Source organism: Entelurus aequoreus, linkage group LG21, assembly GCF_033978785.1.
Source record: "Entelurus aequoreus isolate RoL-2023_Sb linkage group LG21, RoL_Eaeq_v1.1, whole genome shotgun sequence".
NCBI lineage: Eukaryota > Metazoa > Chordata > Actinopteri > Syngnathiformes > Syngnathidae > Entelurus > Entelurus aequoreus.
Window position 1 is genome coordinate 42,281,199 of NC_084751.1, and position 23,570 is coordinate 42,304,768.

A 23,570-nucleotide genomic window follows, 5' to 3' on the forward strand; every position below is an offset into this window, starting at 1 on the left:
ATATATATATATATATATATATATATATATATATATATATATATATTCATATATATATATATATATATATATATATATATATATATATATATTCATATATATATATATATATATATATATATATATATATATATATTCATATATATATATGTATATATATATATATATATATATATATATATATATATATATATATATATATATATATATATGAATGTATTATATTCATATATATATATACGAATGTATTATATTCATATATATATATATATATATATATATATATATATATATATATATATATATATATATATATATATATATATATATATATATATATATATATTTGTTCAAAGTACACGCAGGAGCGAAAAAAATATCAATCTGATAATCTGGTATATGCAAGCTATGGAAATGATATCAGTGGAAAAAACTGCATTTAGTTTGGATAATAATGAGTCATGTATTGGAATAGGGGATCCATTGTCTAAATTTTTTTAAACTATTAAATGAACCTAAAATATGACTTATTTTATCTTTGTGGAAAATATTGGACACAATGTGTTGTCAAATTTATGAGATGCGATGCAAGTGTAATCCACTATTGTTCATTTAAAACATTTTTATTTTTATTTTTTATAAATGGCTGTGATGATAATGTCAATGAGGGTTTTCTAATCACTGCTATGTTGGAATTCTCATTAATATTGATACTGTTGTTGATATTATTCATTTTTGTTTGACTACCTTTGGATTGTTTTGTGTCATGTTTGTGTGTCCTCTCAATTGCTCTGTTGATTGCTGTTCTGAGTGTTGCTGGGCCGGGTTTGGTTTTGGAGTTGGAATTGTAATGTTATTATATTATTGTGTATTATTTTGTTGGACTGATTAATATAATTTTTTTTTTTTTTAAATAAAAAAAATGATACCGATACCACCAATGGTAGAATTGGTTTCCGTATCGATCAACGAACCCGAGTTCTGTACCAACTTCCGCCGGAAGTCCAGCTAAGAACTTTGCCGTTTGAAGTTGACTGGGCGATGTTTTTCTTTTGTTTTCGACGCGTTACCATGGAATGAAATGAGCTGACAGCTTCATAAACCTGCTTGCAAGGTAACGTCATATAAATCCTTAAAAACACGTTTCGTGTCTTGTTCTCCAATTGTGGGGGTGGCGGGGAACACACGTGCCTAAGTTTATGGCCCACCATGTCTTGTTTTTGTTATCGTCGAGGGTATTTATTCTTTCATGTTGGACTCTTATTTTAGTAGGGTTTCCGTATTGAGTACCACAGCCCAGCTTTACTAGCTGTACTTCTTTCATGTTTACGCCTCAAATGACTCATTTTAACGTGTTCCTCAGCTAATAAGAGAGTTATGTAAATTAGCAACATATCAAGTTCAATGGAATCGTAAATCTTTTTTTTAACTGATTTGCAACAATTGCTGTGACACTTTTAAAATGTATTTCCGGTGGTTTTTGTCAGTAATCAGTTCCAAAACGGCAGTTGAATAAAGAATGAAACAACATATTCCCATTAAACCCAAAACTCATTTTATAATGTCAAATTAGCAACATATTTGATTAATGTACAACTTTACCCAAATTCAGTGGAATCGTAGGTGTTTTTACTGATTTGCTTCAATTGCTGTGCCACTTTTTAAAATGTACTTCCGGTGGGTTTTTGTTAGTAATCAGTTCCAAAACGCCAGTTGAGTAAAGAATGAAACAACATATTCCCATTAAACCCAAAACTACTAACATAAAACTCATTTTTTATTGTCAAATTAGCAGCATATTTGAGTAATGTACAACTTTACCCAAATTCAATGGAATCGTAGGTGTTTTTAGTCCTTTTTAAAGAAAATAATAAAATAAAATAAGATAAATACATTAAAAACATTCTCTTGAATAAAAAAGAAAGTAAAACAATATAAAAACAGTTACATAGAAACTAGTAATTAATGAAAATGAGTAAAATTAACTGTTAAAGGTTAGTACTATTAGTGGACCAGCAGCACGCACAATCATGTGTGCTTACGGACTGTATCCCTTGCAGACTGTATTGATATATATTGATATATAATGTAGGAACCAGAATATTAATAACAGAAAGAAACAACCCTTTTGTGTGAATGAGGGTAAATGGGGGAAGGAGGTTTTTGGGGTTGGTGCACTAATTGTAAGTGTATCTTGTGTTTTTTATGGTGATTTTATAAAAAATAAATAAAAAAATGATACCAATAATAAAAAAACGATACCGATAATTTCCGATATTACATTTTAAAGCATTTATCGGCCGTTAATATCGGCTTGCCGATATTATCAGACATCTCTAGTTTTTATTGGTTTGCAACAATCGCTGTGACACTTTAAAAATGTACTTCTGGTGGTTTTTAGTCAGTAATCAGTTCCAAAACGGCAGTTGAATGAAAGAACAATATTCCCATTAAACTCAAAACTCATTTTATAATGTCAAATTAGCAACATATTTGATTAATGTACAACTTTACCCAAATTCAATGGAATTGTAAATCTTTTTTTTTACTGATTTGCAACAATTGCTATGCCACTTTTTAAAATGTACTTCCGGTGGGTTTTTGTCAGTAATCAGTTCCAAAACGCCAGTGGAATAAAGAATGAAACAACATATTCCCATTAAACCTAAAACTATTAACACAAAACACATTTTATAGAGAATAATTATATATTTACATGTGAAATACATACACATGACTATTGAAACAGGTAAATATTTGAATAACAGTGGCGGGCCCACCTAGGCCTTCAGTGATGTCATACTTCAATGATTGCCTCTCAAAATACCATCATTTATGGACCATTTTTGGAGAAATACTATACAGGAACCCATTTACGCACTGCCGTTCATTGAAACACATCAACAGTGTACAAAACGGGTTATTTTCTGGCGCATTTAAAAATCAGTAAACCCGCATCAGCAATTAAAACATACCCTATGTAGTACCGTCAAACACAAAATTGCAAAAAAAACATTTTAAAAGTGAAAACATAAAGAAATAAAATATCTGAACTCACATTTTAATCGACAGCTGAGCTAGCTTCCGGGGTTGGCCGACATCGTCTCAAAAGATGTAGTTTCTCTTTAAATATCCTTCTTGAAAATGGCCTTGCAAATATGTGTGTTGTCTTGCCTAATCATAAAAGATGCAGACGAGGCGTGTTTGATTATTATTTTTTATTAAGGATCCCCATTAGCTGGTTGCCTCAACAACCCACTAGTCTTCCTGGGGTCCACAATTCAATACAATTACAAGTAAAAGCATTTAATTATAACTACACAACACAGAAAAAAATAAAAGCATCAATAAAAAACAAGCAAACAATTTACAGTCACAGAATAATAATAACCATATAAATATAACTACACAATATAAAACCAAACAAATCATCAACGAGCAAACTAATTTAAAAACTCAGATAAAATATTACTCTCTTTTTAAAAACCTGTTTACTTTCAATACTGGTGAGAATTCGAGGCAGGTTATTCCAGAGCGATAAAGATCTATAAATAAAAGATTTCCGCAAAGCATTCTTCCTGGGACGAGGGAGTACAAAATGCCCCTCACTGGATGCCCTGGTATTGTGATTATGTATAGTGCTACTGTGAACTATTTGGGCCATGTTGTGTTGGCTGACTTCTTAAAGTTAACTCCACAGCGTGCTCATCAAAAACAACCCCATGTCTACATTAAAACGGGGCTATTGTGCATGCGCTTCACTACTGTGGCATGCTGGGTAATGGAGTTCTTATGTTACCTGGCTCATAACATCACTGTATATATCTGCCATCTAGAAGGCCTTGCTGACAACAACTCGTGATCTGATTGGCTATCGCAATTATCTATCAACTGTATGTCCCCGTTCACTTACAGTGCATTGTTGATTCTGAAGGCCCCAGGCAGATTTGGTACAGCATGGCAACATAAGCTAGCTGAATTCTGATTGGATAAAAACTCTATAATCTAAAAACAACAGCACTGGAAGGAGCATAATATGACATGAAGAGAATATGAATACTTTTAGATATTTAGGGAAAGTAAATTAAAAATGACTTTTATCTTTAACTATGATCATGATTTCTGGTTATGTTAGTCCAGCAGAGAAGGCCCACTGTTAAATAACCATTTAATATCACGTTTACCTTTTAGTGAAGACCCCTGTTGGCGAAGATGGCAATGAGCTTCACAGACTTTTGTCCCGTCCTACTTTGCTGCAAGTTATTCAATCGTGTTCCTCACCTTCTTTTTCAAAGAGCTGACTGGCACTCGGTGTACTAAATGGTGTGATGTGATATAGACAAAAATATATATATCTGTCCCTGTACTAGGGTTGTATGGTATACCAGTACTAGTATAGTATCGCGGTACTAATTCATCAAAAACGGTACAATACTCTGTTTGAAAAGTACCGGTTGGCCATATGTATTTTTTTTACGAACATGACAGCGTGTTGTCTTCACGTTGGGAAATTGCTGGTTTTACGAGCAGAGGAGCATGTTCGGCAGTGCACAATCACAGAGTACTTACAAGCAGAGACAGTGTGTAGACAGAAAAGGGAGAACGGACGCATTTTGGTTGAAAAACTAAAGATAAAGGTGAAGCTATAACACTGGAACGCCCACAGGCAGAGGTGCTTTAAGACATGGCTAGCTAGTTAGCAGCAAACATCCATCCACAGTCTGCAGTGTTTTAGCTACTTCTAAATCACTAATCCTCGCCTCCATGGCGACGAATAAAGTAAGCTTCTTACAAGTATCATCCCTGCAGGGCGAGGAATAGCTAAACAGGCTTCACTACACACCGTAGGAGGACACAATAGCTCACCGGCGTCACAATGTAAACAAATGCCATGGGTGGGTCTACACCTGACATCCACTGTAATGATATCAAGTACAAGAGCGTATCTAGTCGATATTACTATGATTACATCAATATTTTTTATCGTTCCAAAATCTTTTTTCTTTAAAATAAAATATATATATTATATTCATAAACTTAGGAAATAAGTCCCTGGACACATGAAAACTTAAATTATGACCAATGTATGATCCTGTAACTACTTGGTATCGGATCGATACCTACATGTGTGGTGTCATCCAAAACTAATGTAAAGTATCCAAACAACAGAAGAATAAGTGATTATTACATTTTAACAGAAGTGTAGATAGAACATGTTGAAAGGGAAAGTAAGCAGATATTAACAGTAAATGAACAAGTAGATTAATAATACATTTTTACAGCTTGTCCTTTATAATTTTGACAAAATAATAGGTAGATAAATGACACAATATGTTACTGAATAGGTCAGCAGACTAATTAGGAGCCTTTGTTTGCTTACTTACTACTAAAAGACAAGTTGTCTAGTATGTTCACTATTTTATTTAATGACAAACTTGCAATACGAAACATATGTTTAATGTACCGTACGATTTTTGGTTAAAATAAAGCCAATAATGCCATTTTTTTGTAGTCCCCTTTTATTTAGAAAAGTATGGAAATACATTTTGGTACTGGTACCAAAATATGGATATCAGTCACTAGTTGTGTGGACGTGGTGTTTTCACTATAGCAGGGGTCACCAACGCGGTGCCCGCGGGCACCAGGTAGCCCGTAAGGACCAGATGAGTAGCCCGCTGGCCTGTTCTAAAAATAGCTCAAATAGCAGCACTTACCAGTGAGCTGCCTCTATTTTTTAAATTGTATTTATTTACTAGCAAGCTGGTCTCGCTTTGTCCGACATTTTTAATTCTAAGAGAGAGAAAACTCAAATAGAATGTGAAAATCCAAGAAAATATTTTAAAGACTTGGTCTTAACTAACTTTCAGAAAGACAATTTTAGAGAAAAAATACAACCTTAAAAATGATTTTAGGATTTTTAAACACATATACCTTTTTACCTTTTAAATTCCTTCCTCTTCTTTCCTGACAATTTAAATCAATGTTCAAGTAAACTTCTTTTTTTTTATTGTAAAGAATAATAAATACATTTTAATTTAATTCGTCATTTTAGCTTCTGTTTTTTCGACGAAGAATATTTGTGAAATATTTCTTCAAACTTATTATGATTAAAATTCAAAAAAATTATTCTGCCAAATCTAGAAAATCTGTAAAATCAAATTTAAATCTTATTTCAAAGTCTTTTGAATTTCTTTTAAAATGTTTGTTCTGAAAAATCTAGAAGAAATAATGATTTGTCTTTGTTAGAAATATAGCTTGGTCCAATTTGTTATATATTCTAAAAAAATTGTAGATTGGATTTTAACCTATTTAAAACATGTCATCAAAATTCTAAAATTAATCTTAATCAGGAAAAATTACTAATGATGTTCCATAAATTCTTTTTTTTAATTTTTTCAAAAAGATTCGAATTAGCTAGTTTTTCTCTTCTTTTTTTCGGTTGAATTTTGAATTTTAAAGAGTCGAAATTGAAGATAAACTATGTTTCAAAATTTAATTGTCATTTTTTTCGTGTTTTCTCCTCTTTTAAACCGTTCAATTAAGTGTAAATATCATTAATTATCAATAATAACATAGAGTTAAAGGTAAATTGAGCAAATTGGCTATTTCTGGCAATTTATATAAGTGTGTATCAAACTGGTAGCCCTTCGCATTAATCAGTACCCAAGAAGTAGCTCTTGGTTTCAAAAAGGTTGGTGACTCCTGCACTATAGGAAGCGCATTAACCTGTGGTGCGGGTTGCATGGATAATGGGGGCAGGTTGACCCGAAAAGTGCGGTGTTCAAAAACCTAGATACCACTGTGTATTAGTTTTAGGCCTGGGGTGCACATTACGTCGATCGCGACTACCGGTCGATCGCGCGGGGTTATCAGTCAATCGCCAGCCAGGCATTAAAAAAACAGCCCTAAAAATTAGCAATCATCAATCTTCACAAATACGTCACTTTCGTCACTTGATTGACATTCACGGCACCCGAGGGTCTTGTGAGATGACGTTCGACAAGCTCATTATTAAGAAAAATTGACCGTCAGAAAGGCGAGAAACACTTTTTATTTCAACAGACTGTCGCAGCGTACCTGCCGTCAAAACTCTAAATACCCAACTGCACAGTTCTTGTCTTCACAATGAAAGCGCTGCTTAATCCTGCCTGCGCAATCAAAATAAGAGTCTCAGAAAGCTGGCAAGCTACGGAGTTTGCCGCCAATGTATTTCTTGTAAAGTGTATAAAAAGGAGTAGGGAAGCTGGACAAATAAGATGGCAAAAAACAACCACTTTCATGTGGTATTGGACAGAAAGGAGGACTTTTTTTCTCCTCCATTTGAAAATGTGGACGTTATCATCACTACCGTCTGATTCCAATCAATGCAAGTCATCAGAATCAGGTAATACACCAACTTATATTCTTGTCTTCATGAAAGAAAGGAATCTGTATGTGTTAAACATGCGTGTATTATCATTAAACACCTTTAACTTGTTAACAAAAATGTCTCTTTCATAAATAAATAGATATAAATGATATATACAAATGAGGTAAATCCCTTCCACTTGGTCAATTGAAAAGTAGCTCGCCTGCAGAAAAAGTCTGGGCACCCCTGTTTTAGGCAGTATTCACACTTCATATTTGTGGTACGGTTAACACAGACAAGTGGCCGTTTGCTTGACTGGTACAGTTTTTTTGATCAAGCATGAACACGACCCAGGACTAATACATGACTGGATCAAACACCTGAGAGATTGTTTTTTGGTCTGTCCATCAGTGGGCTCTATACTCCTTAGTAAGGCAAGCGCCAACAGACCAAAACAGTGCATATGATGTCACCAAATGCAATTGTAACCAGGCAATAGCCACAATAACCATAGCAACAAACAACAACAAGCCCATTTAAAATATCATCCAAAAATAACAGTTAAAAGTAAGCTCAGAGCAGCAAATAGTACAATAATTAAACATACTTGGCCCTTTTCAACAAAGGGGTCAGTTTCTAATCACAGTTTGTTGATGTTTTTAGAAACGTTGTCTCTTTGCAGACCATCCTGTGGTACCTTTTTGACATCTTCATGCAATTTATACCTTTTTGTTTTATCAAACGATCTGTGCTATAGAAAGGAAAGTCCTATGAGTGCATCTCAAGATGTTTGAAGGCAAACCAGTCGGCACTTTGGAGACCCAGAGCAATGAACACAGGCTTTGTGTTGGATGTAACTGTAATGTACTCATTTGCAGAGTATTGTGGCGAAGTGTGATTTCTGACACGAACTGGTATGCAGTCCTTCAGTGGGCCATTGTTATTGTCAGAGCTAATTATCCTTCAGTTCACACTGACCTTACAATGTTTTCATTCCAACAGGTCATACTGAGCGGCTTGAGAAGAACGCAGCAAATGCTTGGCTCCACTTCCCTTCCATTCCCCTGAAAACTACAGCTGCAGGATTTGCAGAAGATAATTTAAACCAGCTTGTTTTCTGACCCGGTATCGGTGATCATGCTGGCGAACACAGACCAATCTATGGCGCGTTTTGAGAACCCTCCCCCTCCTGAGGTCATGAACGCCAACAAGATAGGCCGGAAGACCAACCAGCTGCAGTTCATGCAGAATGTGGTAGTCAGGGGTGTGTGGAGGCACTATTTTGCCTGGCCTTTCTATAATCCTGTTGATGCTGTGGCTCTTCAACTACCAGTGAGTACGAACTGTGTGTAGTGAGAAGTAAAGGTTGTTTTGCGTTGTGCTGCCAATTTAATTTTTGAGTTAACCAATTAGCTATTTTACACTAAGTGGACTTAAAATGCCAGTTTAGAATGGCAACTTATTTCTGTCCAATGGATCTGTTTTCTCATATCTATTGGAATTAAATAGCAAGGAATGTTAAACCAGGGAGTTTCCTTTACATAAAAAAAAAAAAATGAAAAGGGAAGTTGTAGTAATCTAACGTTATTAGGGATGGGTACTGGCACTTTTATAGGTACCGACAAAAATCTGCCTTAGCAGGTACTGATTTACCTAAAATCAAAATGTGTCATATTTCGAGACATTTGCTGCACGTAGACACGAAAAAATGCTGTGTTGTTTTTATAACCCAATTTATGAATTGCGATCGTTGGGTTAAGTTGAGTTATTTTTATGAAGAGCAATCCATTTTTTGGGTTATAAAGGTATTCTTTTAAAATTATGAACCATTTTTGGGTGGTTTTGCAATGAGTAACGCTTTTTTGGGTAAAATGCTTTTTTTTAATCAAAAAGTAACTTTTTTCTTGAAAGGAATTTTATTATTGATTAATCTCATTACATTATTTACAATCACACATCTTATGTACGGTACATGAACATATTTGAGCATGGTGTATAGGACTACTATGACCATACACGGCAATTCTTGTAACAAAAAATGTCACTCATATCTTGCTTTTGAGTATATTTTAATGGAATAAAAATCCTTTTGATCAGTAGTTGGGAAGGAGTCGGACAAACCAGCAGTAACATTTATAATTTTTAAAAGGGATGTCCGATAATATCGTACTGCCGATATTATCAGCCGATAATTGCTTTAAAATGTAATATCGGATATTATCGGTATCGGTTTGAAAATGATCGGTATAGGTTTCAAAAATTAAAATGTATGACTTTTTAAAACGCCGCTGTGTACACGGACGTAGGGAGAAGTACAGAGCGCCAATAAACCTTAAAGGCACTGCCTTTGCGTGCCGGCCCAGTCACATAATATCTACGGCTTTTCACACACAAGTGAATGCAAGGCATACTTGGTCAACAGCCATACAGGTCACACTGAGGGCGGCCGTATAAACAACTTTAATACTGTTACAAATATGCGCCACACTGTGAACCCACACCAAACAAGAATGACAAACACATTTCGGGAGAACATCCGCACCGTAACACAACAGAACAAATACCCAGAACCCCTTGCAGCACTGACTCTTCCGGGACGCTACAGTATACATCCCCCGCTACCACCAAGACCCCCCCTCCCATCTCCCGAATTCTGAGGTCTCAAGGTTGGCAAGTACGCTCTAGTATACTCTGGACTGAAGCTGTGTGCCTTCATTGTTTTTGTAGCTGTTGTTTTGAGGCATGTTTAAAAAAAATAAAAAAAATAATGCACTTTGTGAAAGTGCCCCCCCCACCCCACCTCACCTCAACCTCCTCTTGCTCTCTCAGGGAGAGCTTGTCCCAAATTCCAAGCTGCTGTTTTGAGGCATGTTAAAAAAAATAATGCACTTTGTGACTTCAATAATAAATATGGCAGTGCCATGTTGTTCCATTGTTTAATGCATCCAGCGGGGCATCACAACAAAATTAGGCATAATAATGTGTTAATTCCACGACTGTATATATCGGTATCGGTTGATATCGGAATCTGTAATTAAGAGTTGGACAATATCGGATATCGGCAAAAAAGCCATTATCGGACATCTCTAATTTTTAACCAACTATTGGGTCTAGGAGTGCTAAATTGCGCAACCCAATAGTTGGGTTGGGAATAACCCAACATCATAATGAGCAAAACTCAGTTTTTGTGTTAAATAAATTAAACCCAATAGTTTGGGTTATGAATCAACCAACATTGAGTTAGCATAACTCAACTTTTGGGTTAAATAATTCAAAGCAAAAGTTGGGTTGAAAAAATTAACCCAAAATGTTGAGTTAAAATATCTAAAATAAGGGGCTTGTCCTTTTTTGAACCAGCAGTTGGTTTAAAATTGGGTTATTTTTTAACCCAACATTTTTTAGTGTGTAACGTCATGTCTGGTTGCGGACTCGGCACCGGCTCAAGCACTTAAAAGGAGCGGTCAAGCACTCAGATTCAGCCGGACTGCCTCTTGGTAATGTTACATTTCTCCATGACAACAAAGCAAGAAGAAGTCGCTCAAAAAGTACAGTAAAGCGCCAGTTTTCCAAATGAGCTAGCTTGACGCTAATTTACATGAGATTTTTTATGTGACCAATTAGCATTAGCAATTTTACATGTTGATTTCAACACCTCTAAATATGGTGAGCAAAATTACAACTAAGATGCACGCTATAATCAGACAGCTTGTGCGTAATAAATACAAGACTTACAGTTTAACCACTTTGTAGGACTCCACTTTCAACTTGATGGAAAAAACGACTACTTGACTAAGTTTACTATATAACAAAGCGCAGTACAGTCCCTGAAAATGAGACACATTTGAACACACACAGAAAAAAGCACCTAAAATTTGAACCATTGAAAACCATTATTGATTCCCATATAGGGGTAATCGGTAGCCAAAGGTACCTAAACTCTAAACGATACTGTCATCTACCAATGTATTAAAAACAAAGAAAAGCACAATATCAAATTAAAACACATAAAATGAATACTGACATACCATCGGTGAATTGATGCGGTGGTATTTTTTTGGGACCAGGTCCGACCCCTCCCTCTTTCATGCACAATACATCGTAATCAACCTTTGGAATGTTTACAGTTGTTAAAGAATGACTTTGATTTCCACTAATAATTTTGCTGCTGTGTGACGTCACCCTAAGGAACATTGTTAATATAACTCATTCTATGGATTAGGATTATCATACCGTGATAACCAACCCCATGGATTTGGGGACCATCAAGCAACGGCTGGAGAACAACTACTATTGGAGTGCAAGTGAGTGTTTGCAAGACTTCAACACCATGTTCACCAACTGCTACGTCTACAACAAGGTATGACACGTAAAGGCCGATATGGATAGGCTGCTCGTCGATATCCCCTGACCGCGTCCACTCCTCTAGCCCACAGATGATATCGTGCTGATGGCGCTGGCGGTGGAGAAGATTTACTTGCAAAAAGTCGCGCAGATGCCTCAGAAAGAAGTGGAGCTGGTACCTAATGCAGCCAAAGGAAAACGCAAAAATAGAATTTCAGGTAAACAAAGCATTGCTGAGAAACTACTTGACTGGGCCGGTAAAAAAAATGAATTACGCAATTGTGAAAAATTTAGACAATTGTCAAGCAAACGTGGTGGTTTTCATGTTATATTTTTTGATTTGAAAAATGTTACTGTGAGGAAGTTGCAAAGAGCACCTTTAACTTCTCTTTAGTATTCATGAGGGACTGCAGATGCTGATTTTTCTATGCCAGCATACAAAGTAGGGCTGGGCGATATGGCCTTTTTTTAATATCTCGATATTTTTAGGCCATGTCACGATACACGATCTACATCTCGATATTTTGCCTTAGCCATGAATGAACACGTGATGCATATAATCACAGCAGTATGATGATTCTATGTGTCTACATTAAAACATTCTTCTTCATACTGCATTAATATATGCTACTTTTAAACTTTCATGCAAAGAAGGAAATCACAACTCAAAAAATCACTATTTTTTTCATACGGTGTTGATATGGAAATGTTTGCCTTGGCATGGTGTGGGCGTGTGGCACCGAACGGAGATGTTGACATGCGGAGTAAGCACTCTTCATTCTCTAGCAGGTGACTTTTTAAATTATGCTACATATTAGCAGTAATGCTACTTTTTATAGCAACGCTTTTGCCCCACACTTGACAAATTACGGTTGTCTGTTCGACATATTCCCACTCGAAGCCAAACCACCGCCAGACGATGGACCCCCTGCTGTTTTTTGGGGGGAATGAACACGTGATGCATATAATCACAGCAGTATGATGATTCTATGTGTCTACATTAAAACATTCTTCTTCATACTGCATTAATATATGCTCTTTTTAAACTTTCATGCAGAGAGGGAAATCACAACTACACTACCGTTCAAAAGTTTGGGGTCACCCAAACAATTTTGTGGAATAGCCTTCATTTCTAAGAACAAGAATAGACTGTCGAGTTTCAGATGAATGTTCTCTTTTTCTGGCCATTTTGAGCGTTTAATTGACCCCACAAATGTGATGCTCCAGAAACTCAATCTGCTCAAAGGAAGGTCAGTTTTGTAGCTTCTGTAACGAGCTAAACTGTTTTCAGATGTGTGAACATGATTGCACAAGGGTTTTCTAATCATCAATTAGCCTTCTGAGCCAATGAGCAAACACATTGTACCATTAGAACACTGGAGTGATAGTTGCTGGAAATGGGCCTCTATACACCTATGTAGATATTGCACCAAAAACCAGACATTTGCAGCTGGAATAGTCATTTACCACATTAGCAATGTATAGAGTGTATTTCTTTAAAGTTAAGACTAGTTTAAAGTTATCTTCATTGAAAAGTACAGTGCTTTTCCTTAAAAAATAAGGACATTTCAGTGTGACCCCAAACTTTTGAACGGTAGTGTAAGTCAATTGACCAAAAGTGTATGTATTAAACAGTTATTAAGCAGTGGCACAAACATTCATGTCATTTCAAAACAGAAAGTGCAAGATTGAGTGTTCTTTTGTGCATGATGTCACTGAGATGACATATCAAAACAACACTAAATTAAAGTGCACTTTTTGTACAGAACGCCACTACAATAGTTTAAAACAAATAAAGTGCACTTTTGTGCATGATGTCACACAAGATATGCCAATAACTGTCAAATAAAAATGAGCTGCATAATAGGAAATCAAATAGTGTATGTCCTTTGCTATGTGGTAGGTTCCTGCGGACGTTAGCTCCTTCTGTTGTTGACTAGTTTTTTCATACGGTGTTGATGTGGAAATGGTTGCCTCTGCATTTTGTGGGTGTGGCACCGAACGGAGATGTTGACATGCGGAGTTTCAAGCACTCCTCATTCTCTAGCAGGTGACTTTTCAAATGATGCTACACATTAGCAATAATGCTACTTTTTGTAGCAACGCTTTTACCCCACACTTGACAAATGACGCTTGTCTGTTCGACATATTCCCGCTTGAAGCCAAACCACCGCCAGACGATGGCCAACTGCTGTTTTTCTTGGGCATTAATTCTTCCTTCATTTGTTACCAGATTCGCACCTTCTTCTTTCTCTCGTATTACCACTCGCACCACAGCTAACGTTACTCATGCCGCTACCTCTCTGCTCCGCGAGGGCGTATACGTATGTGACGTATATAAGAAGGTGTGCTTGTTTTTAAGTCTCTGTGAGAAGGAGAGACTAGAAAGAGTGAGGAGAGCCTGTAGTGTAATGCCCGCAGCTAGAAGCAACTGCGTGAGAACGTATACTCGAATATCACGATATAGTCATTTCCTATATCGCACAGAGACAAACCCGTGATATATCGAGTATATCGATATATCGCCCAGCCCTAATACAAAGTATTAATTGGATCAGCCAATAAAGTCCAAAGTGCTCAGTGAAGATCTATGATGTTTACAAATTTGTGGCTGCAACTTTGTGTACAGTACAGTAGCGTTGCGTGGGTTGCCAGCGCCTCCACACCAGTATTGAGGGTTTTTTTTACCCTGTAGGACAGACCTGGGAAAATTGCAGCCCGTTGATCTTTTTAATCTGGCCCGCCGGACATTCCCAAAAAAATTTTTTAGATCTTTAAAAAGATGGAAAGTGTAGCTGCCATTATGATGTGCAGTGATGTTTTCAAATGACCGTAAGTCTTGAACTATACAAAGTATTTCAATGGTTGGGATCGGCGCTTTTGCATGATATACTAGTTACTATGGTAACGTAATTAGTTACTATGGTACCGGTAATCTAAATCACAGCAGCTCAGACGAGGCACCAAGCAGTGTGGGTGGGGAGCGTTTCCACAGAGTGTTTCCAGAGCGGCCAGGCTGAAATGCGGGTGTCAGGGACAGACGCGGAAGGAGATTTTTACAGCAAAGTTCTAAGGCTTAGTGATATATCAGATTATAGGTGTTTTGTTTTTTTACCCTTCGTGTTCATATTTCACTGTGTTTGTTGCATTGTTGTTGCGTTTCGCTTGATTGTAAACTATGTCGATCGAGAGGGTGAGTTTTTTTGATTGATTGAAACGTTTATTAGTAGATTGCACAGTTCAGTACATATTCCGTACAATTGACCCCTAAATGGTAACACCCGAATAAGTTTTTCAACTTGTTTAAGTCGGGGTCAATGTAATCAATTCATGATACAAATATATACTATCAGCATAATACAGTCATCACACAAGTTAATCATCAGAGTATATACATTGAATTATTTACATTATTTACAATCCGGGGGGTGGGATGAGGAGGGTTTGGTTGATATCAGCACTTCAGTCATCAACAATTGCATCATCAGAGAAATGGGCATTGAAACAGTGTAGGTCTGACTTGGTAGGATATGTACAGCGAGCAGAGAACATAGTGAGTTCAGATAGCATAAGAACAAGTATATACATTAAAAATACATTTGATTATTTACATTTGGTTATTTACAATCCGGGTAGGTGGGATGTGGAGGGGGGAGGATGTTAGTCAAGGGTTGTAGTTGCCTGGAGGTGTTGTTTTAGTGCGGTTTTGAAGGAGGATAGAGATGCACTTTCTTTTACACTTGTTGGGAGTGCATTCCATATTGATGTGGCATAGAAAGAGAATGAGTTTAGACCTTTGTTAAATCGGAATCTGGGTTTAACGTGGTTTGTGGAACTCCCCCTGGTGTTGTGGTTATGGCGGTCATTTACGTTAAGGAAGTAGTTTGACATGTACTTCGGTATCAGGGAGGTGTAGCAGATTTTATAGACTAGGCTCAGTGCAAGTTGTTTTACTCTGTCCTCCACTCTGAGCCAGCCCACTTTGGAGAAGTGGGTTGGAGTGAGGTGTGATCTGGGGTGGAGGTCTAGAAGTAACCTGACTAGCTTGTTCTGGGATGTTAGGAGTCTTGATTTGAGGGTTTTGGAGGTGCTAGGGTACCAGGAGGTGCATGCGTAATCGAAAAAGGGTTGAACGAGAGTTCCCGCTAGAATCTTCAAGGGGCTTTTGTTGACCAGAGAGGAGATTCTGTAGAGAAATCTCGTTCGTTGGTTGACCTTTCCGATTACCTTGGTTGCCATTTTATCACAGGAAAGATTAGCCTCTAGAATGGAACCTAGGTAGGTGACCTCATCTTTCCTGGTGATAACAATGTCACACACTTTTATAGTGACTTTCTTGAGATTGATTTGGCACCCAAATAGGATGGATTCCGTTTTATGACGTTCATATGTTGTCAGAATTCAGTGTTTTATCGATCATAGTTAATATTGTAAATCCCACATTCTTTATTTTCATATACATTCTGGGTGTCTCATTCAGTAAAAAAAAAAACTTAAAATTCCAGGTTTTGTATTAGTGTTCCTAAAAATCAGACATACCGGCCCCAGACACCAAATAATGGCCCAGGCCTGTTGTAGGCTCACTATATTTTGTTCAGCAATGCAAATGTGACCCAAACCAAGGTTTCACCTACATTTCTTTCAGATACAACCCCCGATGTGAAGCACACTGGCTCCAACTCATCTGCCACTCCCAAAGAGCAGTCCCAGCAAACTAACACTGTATGTGTTCTCGATCCTGCATCATATATTGATGATTTCTAGATGGAATTTATTGAAATTACTCTGTCATTTAGTGTCTGTTAATGAGGAAGACGGGCCCAAAGAGGAAAATCGGTGCCGCCACCGACACAACCTGTCTGAACCAGTCGCCGGAAAGCAAGAGAAGACGCGACGTCCTCGACCGAGCTGACGTAAATGAATTAGTGTCCCAAGTAGCCGAGGCGGACAAGCAGCGTAAACCGCTAAAGTACTGCGAGGACATCTTAAAGGAAATGTTCTTAAAGAAGCATGCGGCGTACGCATGGCCTTTCTACAAGCCTCTGGATGCTGAAGCTTTGGGGCTGCATGATTATCACAACATCATCAAATACCCCATGGATCTCAGTACTGTCAAGGTATTAACGGTCATTAGTGTGAATGTGGAATGGTGGAAAATGGATGGATGGACTTTATTTTTGCTACTAAGTAGTTACATGCATTCCGCTAAAGGAGGCTCCCTTTGACTTGTTGCATTTTTTTAGACAAAAATGGAGAGAGGGGAGTACCATGATGTGCAAAGATTCGCCGCAGACGTCAGGTTAATTTTCTCCAACTGCTACAAATACAACCACCCGGACCACGGTGTCGTCGCCCAGGCCAAGAAACTTCAGGTGTGTTCGGGGGAAGAAAGTAATCGAGCAGCCGAACATGCAAGTATTTCACATTGTCGGATTGTGTCCGTTTTATTTCCTCTAGGGTTTGTTTGAGAGGTTGTTTGCAAAGGTTCCAGACCAGCCTGTGACTTCAACGGTGGGCTCCGGCCGGGCTATTGGTGGCCTGAGTACCATTTTCCACCAATGTGATCAAAAAGACCCCCGACTTGTAGAGTTGCCAAAACAGGTGGGCATATGATGTAGTCAAGTACTACAATCAGATGTACAGTACAGGCCAAAAGTTTGGACACACCTTCTCATTCAATGCGTTTTCTTTATTTTCATGACTATTTACATTGTAGATTGTCATTGAAGGCATCAAAACTATGATTGAACACATGTGGAGTTATGTACTTTACAAAAAAAGGGGAATAACACACTCTTGGCATTCTCTCGATGAGCTTCAAACACACCTGTGAAGTGCAAACCATTACCTCTTGAAGCTCATCGAGAAATTGCCAAGAATGTGCAAACCCTTGATGCTGACTGCCAAGTAAGGCTGCAGCTAACGATTATTTTTCTATCGATTAATCTATAGATAATTTTTTTCGATTAATCGGTTAATCTATAGATTATTTTTTTCGATTAATCTATAGATTATTTTTCCTTTTACCGATTATTTTTTATTTTATTTTATTTAAAATGAAGATGAAAAAATAAATGTAGGCCGGTTTTTTCAAAAGGCATGGCTTTTATTTACAAAAAAAAAAAGTATGGCCACTCAGTCAACATTGACAACAACATGACAAAATATTCTGTAACAATGTAAACATTTAAAACTTTTAACATTTAACAAAATTAAAAGTAGCTTATTTGCTTTTTAATGTGCAAATATAAAAGTCAACATCCAGTGCAAATCTTAATATTCTGCAATAGTATAAGCATTTCAAAAGTAAAAGTATTGCTTATTTTGCTTTAAAATGTGCAAAAATAAAGATAAACATCCAATACAAAAAAGTGCAAAACGAAATATTCTGTAACAACAGTGTAAACATTTCAATAAAGGGAAAGTATTGCTTATTTGCTAAAATGTGCAAAAATAAAGATAAACATCCAATACAAAAAAGTGCCAATCTAAATATTCTGGAGCACTGTAAACATTAAGTATTGCTTTTAAAATGTGCAAAATAAACATCCAGTCCAACACAGTACTCAATAACCAATTCTACTCATTCCAGTGAGTGACTAACAGTTGTAATGAAGAAAGGTTAGCATGTCTACGCTCAGAATGGGTCGATGTGGCTGGAACTGAGAGGTAATTAGCCTTCACCTCAAGCCAGGACTGCGAGCGAGCTGAGCTGCAGTTTACGTTTCTAGAAGGTCAACGGGCTCATAGTGATGTTACTAGTAGTTGACTGGGAGGTGTTTATTATCATTTGGGGAGAGTCCGCTGCCTGATGCTCACCTGCTAAACACCTATCTGCTAGACGCTGAAGCGCTGACTACGCACTGCTGATTGGCTGGTATCGTTTTGAATATGCACTGCTGATTGGCTGATAATGCTTTGTGTGTACCAATCAGATGGTTGTGTGGGTGGGACAATGCTGCGTGCTGAGACAGAGGCAGAAGGAGCAAAGCAGCTTGTTAAGACTTTAGCAGCTAAAGTTAGCTTTAGCTTAGAAACTCGTTCGGTACACCCCCGTACCGAACCGAAAGCCCCGTACCGAAACGGTTCAATACAAAACACGTACCGTTACACCCCTAGCAGATACAAATGACACATTCATGTTTTTGTGTAATGATGACAACGTATGCTAATGCGGACGATTGACTAGTTGATGGTTGATGGTTGATGGTTTTCTTTTCAAATGTTCGTTCATAGCCGTTGTGCTGCTATGATAGGCCATTTCCGCTCGACACAGTGTGCATACAACAACATTATTAGGCTGTGTATTGAAATACTCCCACACTTTTGACCACTTTTGGCGTGCTTTTTCCCCCTCGCTCGCACAGTCTGCTTTGCGCTCCGCCATGACGGTAGTGTGACGTAAATATGCGACGCGTCGACGCACAAAAACGGCGTCGAAGTATTTACGTAACCGATGACGTCGACGCGTCGTTTCAGCCTTACTGCCAAGCAAGGAGTTAATGAGTCCCATTTTTATAGTCTTTGGTATGACTCGGCCGGGTTTTGAACTCACAACCTACCGTGTCTCAGGGCGGACACTCTAACCACTAGGCCGCTGAATATATATATGTATATATATGTGTATATACAGTATATGTATATATATACATGTATATGTGTATATATATATGTATTTATATATGTATGTGTATGTATGTATGTATATGTATACTGTATGTATGTATATATATATATATATATATATATATATATATATATATATATATATATATATATATATATATATATATATATATATATATATATATATAAATATATATATAAATATATATATCTCCTGCCTCGAAAGAAAATAATGTTTGCCTTGGTGCCCTAAAATATGAGCCCTCCTTTAAGGCAACACTTGCCTTGACCTATAAAAAGTTAAAATTCGAGGCCTGCAGTTATGTCCATCTCGACCTATAGCGAGTAAGACCAAATGTTTTGGTCGGATCTTACGGGGTTCACTGCTACGCCAGCTAATGACGGGGATGCTTGTGACTCAAATTTTTGCTTGCAACTTAAAGCAACAATGAGCTGAGAGACAGCTCTTATCCCAAAACACTCTCAAGTTGAGGTACCACTGTAATGCCATTAAAAATGCCACAATAGTCATTTTAGCTGTTATTTACCATCGCACTGTGATCATAAAGTATATTCACTGGCCACAAACAATTTAGTGAGCAGTTTTGAGTTGTTTTTATTATCACAATTCCACTCGTATTTGGCACCTTAATGAATATTGAGAGGTATCTTTAATATTTTCACCATTTGATCATCTTTATTGTATTGAATGTCATTGAGTGTACATATCAAAATGTTTACATTATTTTTGTAGCTTTCCACTTAAACTCAAAATCAGATGTGTTCACCAGCAGATCACATCATTCTCTGAAGCACCTCCAAATAATCCGATAAAGAAAAATCTGACCGAAATGAAAGAAGAAAGTCGGATAAGCAGAGGGAGCAGCGAATGCAGTCAGACTGTCAGCTCGAGGTATGACGACCACTTAGTTTTTTTCTGGGGGAAAGTGATCAAGGTATTGTCCAAACTCTTCATTTCCAGTCAGTCAAAGAACGTCTGTGACGAAGAATCCCTGCAGATGACATACGACGAGAAGCACCAACTGAGCCTCGACATCAACCGACTGTCCGGCGTAAAACTCGGCCATGTGGTACACATCATCCAGACGCGAGAGCCATCGATGTGCGACGCCGACCAGGACGAACTGGAGATCGACTTTGAGATAATGAAGCCATCGACTCTACGTAAACTGCAACAATATGTCCGGTCTTGTCTGTGCAAGAAGTACAAGAGATTTCAAAGTAAGTTGTAAAATTATCATTGAGCTTTTAAAAATGTTTTCACCACTGTCTGTTGCACTTAATCGTCTTTTTCATTCAACCCAGAGAAGCTGAGTCAAGTTGGGTCTCGTCGGATAGAAAGCAGCACCTCGGACTCAGTCAGTAGTTCTGAAGACTCCATTTCAGACAACAGTGACTCATGTTAGGTATTTGTTTGTCACTTTCTAAATGATAAAGACGTATGTACAGTGTATTTTGCTTTTTTGTTTAATATTAATAAGTATTTTTATGAATTCAATAGTCTTTCTCACCTTCTCTCCTACTGGCACTCGCAACTTTCTTGACCTCACGTGACTTATTTTGGAGGTCTTGCGCAATAATAAAAATACAAACAAGAGTCAACGACATTTGGAATGCTTCGTTTTGGGCACTGGATTCACAGGTAAACGGACTAATGGACTAAAACCTCCCATGTGTTACAAAAATTGTGTTTTTGGAGTCACTTTCAGCATTTCTCTGCCTCCAAACAAGACTGTCTTCTAAGGTAAGGCTACTCAACTGGCGGCCCAAGTTCTAACATTTTTGCAGCAAATTCCAAAAAAAGTGTTAATTTTGTAGAGAGGAACTCGGACCACTGTTAAAACTGTAACCTTGCTAGCAAACATAATACATTAGGGTTTAAACTTGCAATTTACATAACTAAGGCGTTCCTCAAGGCACACCTTAAGTCCTCTTGTTTTTGGCAGAGACCATTTTTTTCCCCAAAATTTTATTTATGTAACTAAGGTGTTGCTGTAGCTTGTTGACTTCAGATTCAGGATTCAGGATGCTTTATTATTGTCCATTCTTTAACATATACAAGACACATAAGAACTGAAATTACATTTTCGGCACAGTCCCACTAAGAGCAGACATACGTTACAGGGAGACAAGAACCGGACCGCCAACGGATCGGCCACTTACGGCGCTCCTCGAAAAAGGTGATATTGGGAAAGGAGGGAAGAGTAAAAAATATCAGTCAAAGGCTGGACCCTCGGGAGGGGGTCCAGACTGAGTCCAAGGGAAAAAAACTAATTTGCCATAGCACACATAAACAAGTTACATATAATCACAACAACTCGCAACAGGGGGGGAGTTGGGGCCCTGGAGGCCGGCCTGCTGCTATAAAGCGCTACTCAGCCATCCATCACCCCAAAGGGGAATCAAGCGGTGGTGAAGGCGTTGGGTGGGGGTGGGGTGTGTGTTTGTGTATATACCCATTGTCTTTGGGTGTAGTGGTATTGTGTCCATAAGCCCGGGGCCGTTCTGCATGCAATGCAAGCAAAGTTCGACTTCCAGGTGTCGTTGAAGAGGGAGGGAGGTCAAAAGCGTCCATCCTTGAGAGTCCTCTGGGATGTTTACAGAACAGCCTGCTCCTGTTGTTGCAGCGTCAAGGCCATTCAAGGGAGTCAAATCGTAGATTAGGATTTTTGTTTTTCTGCGAGCAGACATTACAATGGCTTGTCTGTTCTATTCGTTCATGTTGGCTCTCATATCCAATTTTTCCCTTTCAACAAGCTTCTCCATGATGTGATCCATCTCGCGATTCAGTTCAGAAATCGCCCCAGACTGTGATCCCACAGCCCGACCCAAACCTTCCAGTGAGACGAACAGCCTTTGGGCTCCTTGAGTGGCTGCCATCGTCTTACGAATTTGACGATACACCAGAGCAATGCCCAGGCCAATCAGCAGGTGCCCCGCGATCATGGTTCCAAATAGGTAGATGTCTTCCACATCCTCGATGGAAAGGACTGAGAGGCACATGATTCTCCATTTATCCCAGGAATCTCTCACGTACCCCGCAGCAATGGTTCCATCAGGGCAGCCAGGCTCCCCCGAACCTCTTTTCCTCGTCGGAAAGATTTTGCCAATTGAGTCGAGAGTCCAGCTGATCAATTCCATGTCGGATGTTTAGATTTGGAGGACAGCGCAAAGAGGCTTCAAAAAAAGTGTAGACAAGACAAGACAAAGAGAGCAAGCAAGGAGAAGACGGGAGGAGAAAAAAATGCGGCGCCCTCACCAGAGTCAAGACAGAAAAAAAAGATGCAGTCATTTGTTCAACTTTTTTAGTACTGTTCCTCAAGGTTTCCATTTTAGGTCCTCTCTTTTTCATCATTTGGGCTATTCAACTGGGACCTGTGAGTGTTCAGTTTAAAAAAATCTTGTTTTATTTTTGCAGAAGGATGGCGCCAAGTATAAAAATCTATGATTTTAATGTACAAAACATGCACAAATAGCTAAACAGCTAGCATAAAACGTTGGCATGGTAATATCAGAGACGTTAGCATATTTCCAAGATGGTGCCAAGTATCCAAATCCATGATTTTTAAACTTTAAACATACAAAATTAGCTAAAAAGCTAGCATAAAATATCAGTATGTTAATATAAAAGATGTTAGCATACTTCTAAGATGGCGCCAAGTATCAAAATCTAGGATTTTTAGGTATAAAACATGCACAATTAGCTAAACAGCTAGCATAAAACATTGTTATGGTAATATCTATTCAGCATTATTCACATGTGAATAACATAAATACAGTCTATTATACAGCATTATTCACATGTGAATAACATAAATACAGTCTATTATACAGCATTATTCACATGTGAAAAATATAAATACAGTCTATTATACAGCATTATTCACATGTGAATAATATAAATACAGTCTATTATACAGCATTATTCACATGTGAATAACATAAATATAGTCTATTATACAGCATTATTCACATGTGAATAACATAAATCAGTCAAGTATACAGCATTATTCAAATGTGAATAACATAAATACAGTCTATTATACAGCATTATTCACATGTGAATAATATAAATACAATCTATTATACAGCATTATTCATATGTGAATAATATAAATACAGTCTATTATACAGCATTATTCACAAGTGAATCATAAATACAGTCTATTATACAGCATTATTCACATGTGAATAACATAAATACAGTCTATTATACAGCATTGTTCACATGTGA

General features: G+C 37.5%; 1 protein-coding gene across 4 annotated transcripts; it reads left to right on the forward strand.

Moving 5' to 3' along the window:
• The first annotated feature begins 975 nt into the window (after nucleotides 1-975).
• LOC133639071 (bromodomain-containing protein 2-like) lies at nucleotides 976-20,930 on the forward strand. Of its 4 annotated transcripts, none has more exons than XM_062032186.1 (12): nucleotides 986-1,114; nucleotides 8,106-8,262; nucleotides 8,351-8,680; nucleotides 11,568-11,705; nucleotides 11,775-11,907; nucleotides 16,335-16,411; nucleotides 16,486-16,806; nucleotides 16,933-17,061; nucleotides 17,147-17,290; nucleotides 20,107-20,228; nucleotides 20,298-20,557; nucleotides 20,642-20,930. In XM_062032186.1, exons 3-12 carry the CDS (start codon nucleotides 8,486-8,488, stop codon nucleotides 20,740-20,742), a joined length of 1,620 nt encoding a protein of 539 aa, XP_061888170.1. In that variant the 5' UTR covers nucleotides 986-1,114; nucleotides 8,106-8,262; nucleotides 8,351-8,485; the 3' UTR covers nucleotides 20,743-20,930. The 4 variants fall into 4 exon arrangements, with proteins under 4 accessions (XP_061888169.1, XP_061888172.1, XP_061888170.1 ...); XM_062032187.1 differs by having other exon boundaries at nucleotides 1,023-1,114; nucleotides 8,227-8,262; XM_062032185.1 differs by lacking the exon at nucleotides 8,106-8,262 and having other exon boundaries at nucleotides 976-1,114.
• The last annotated feature ends 2,640 nt before the right edge of the window (nucleotides 20,931-23,570 follow it).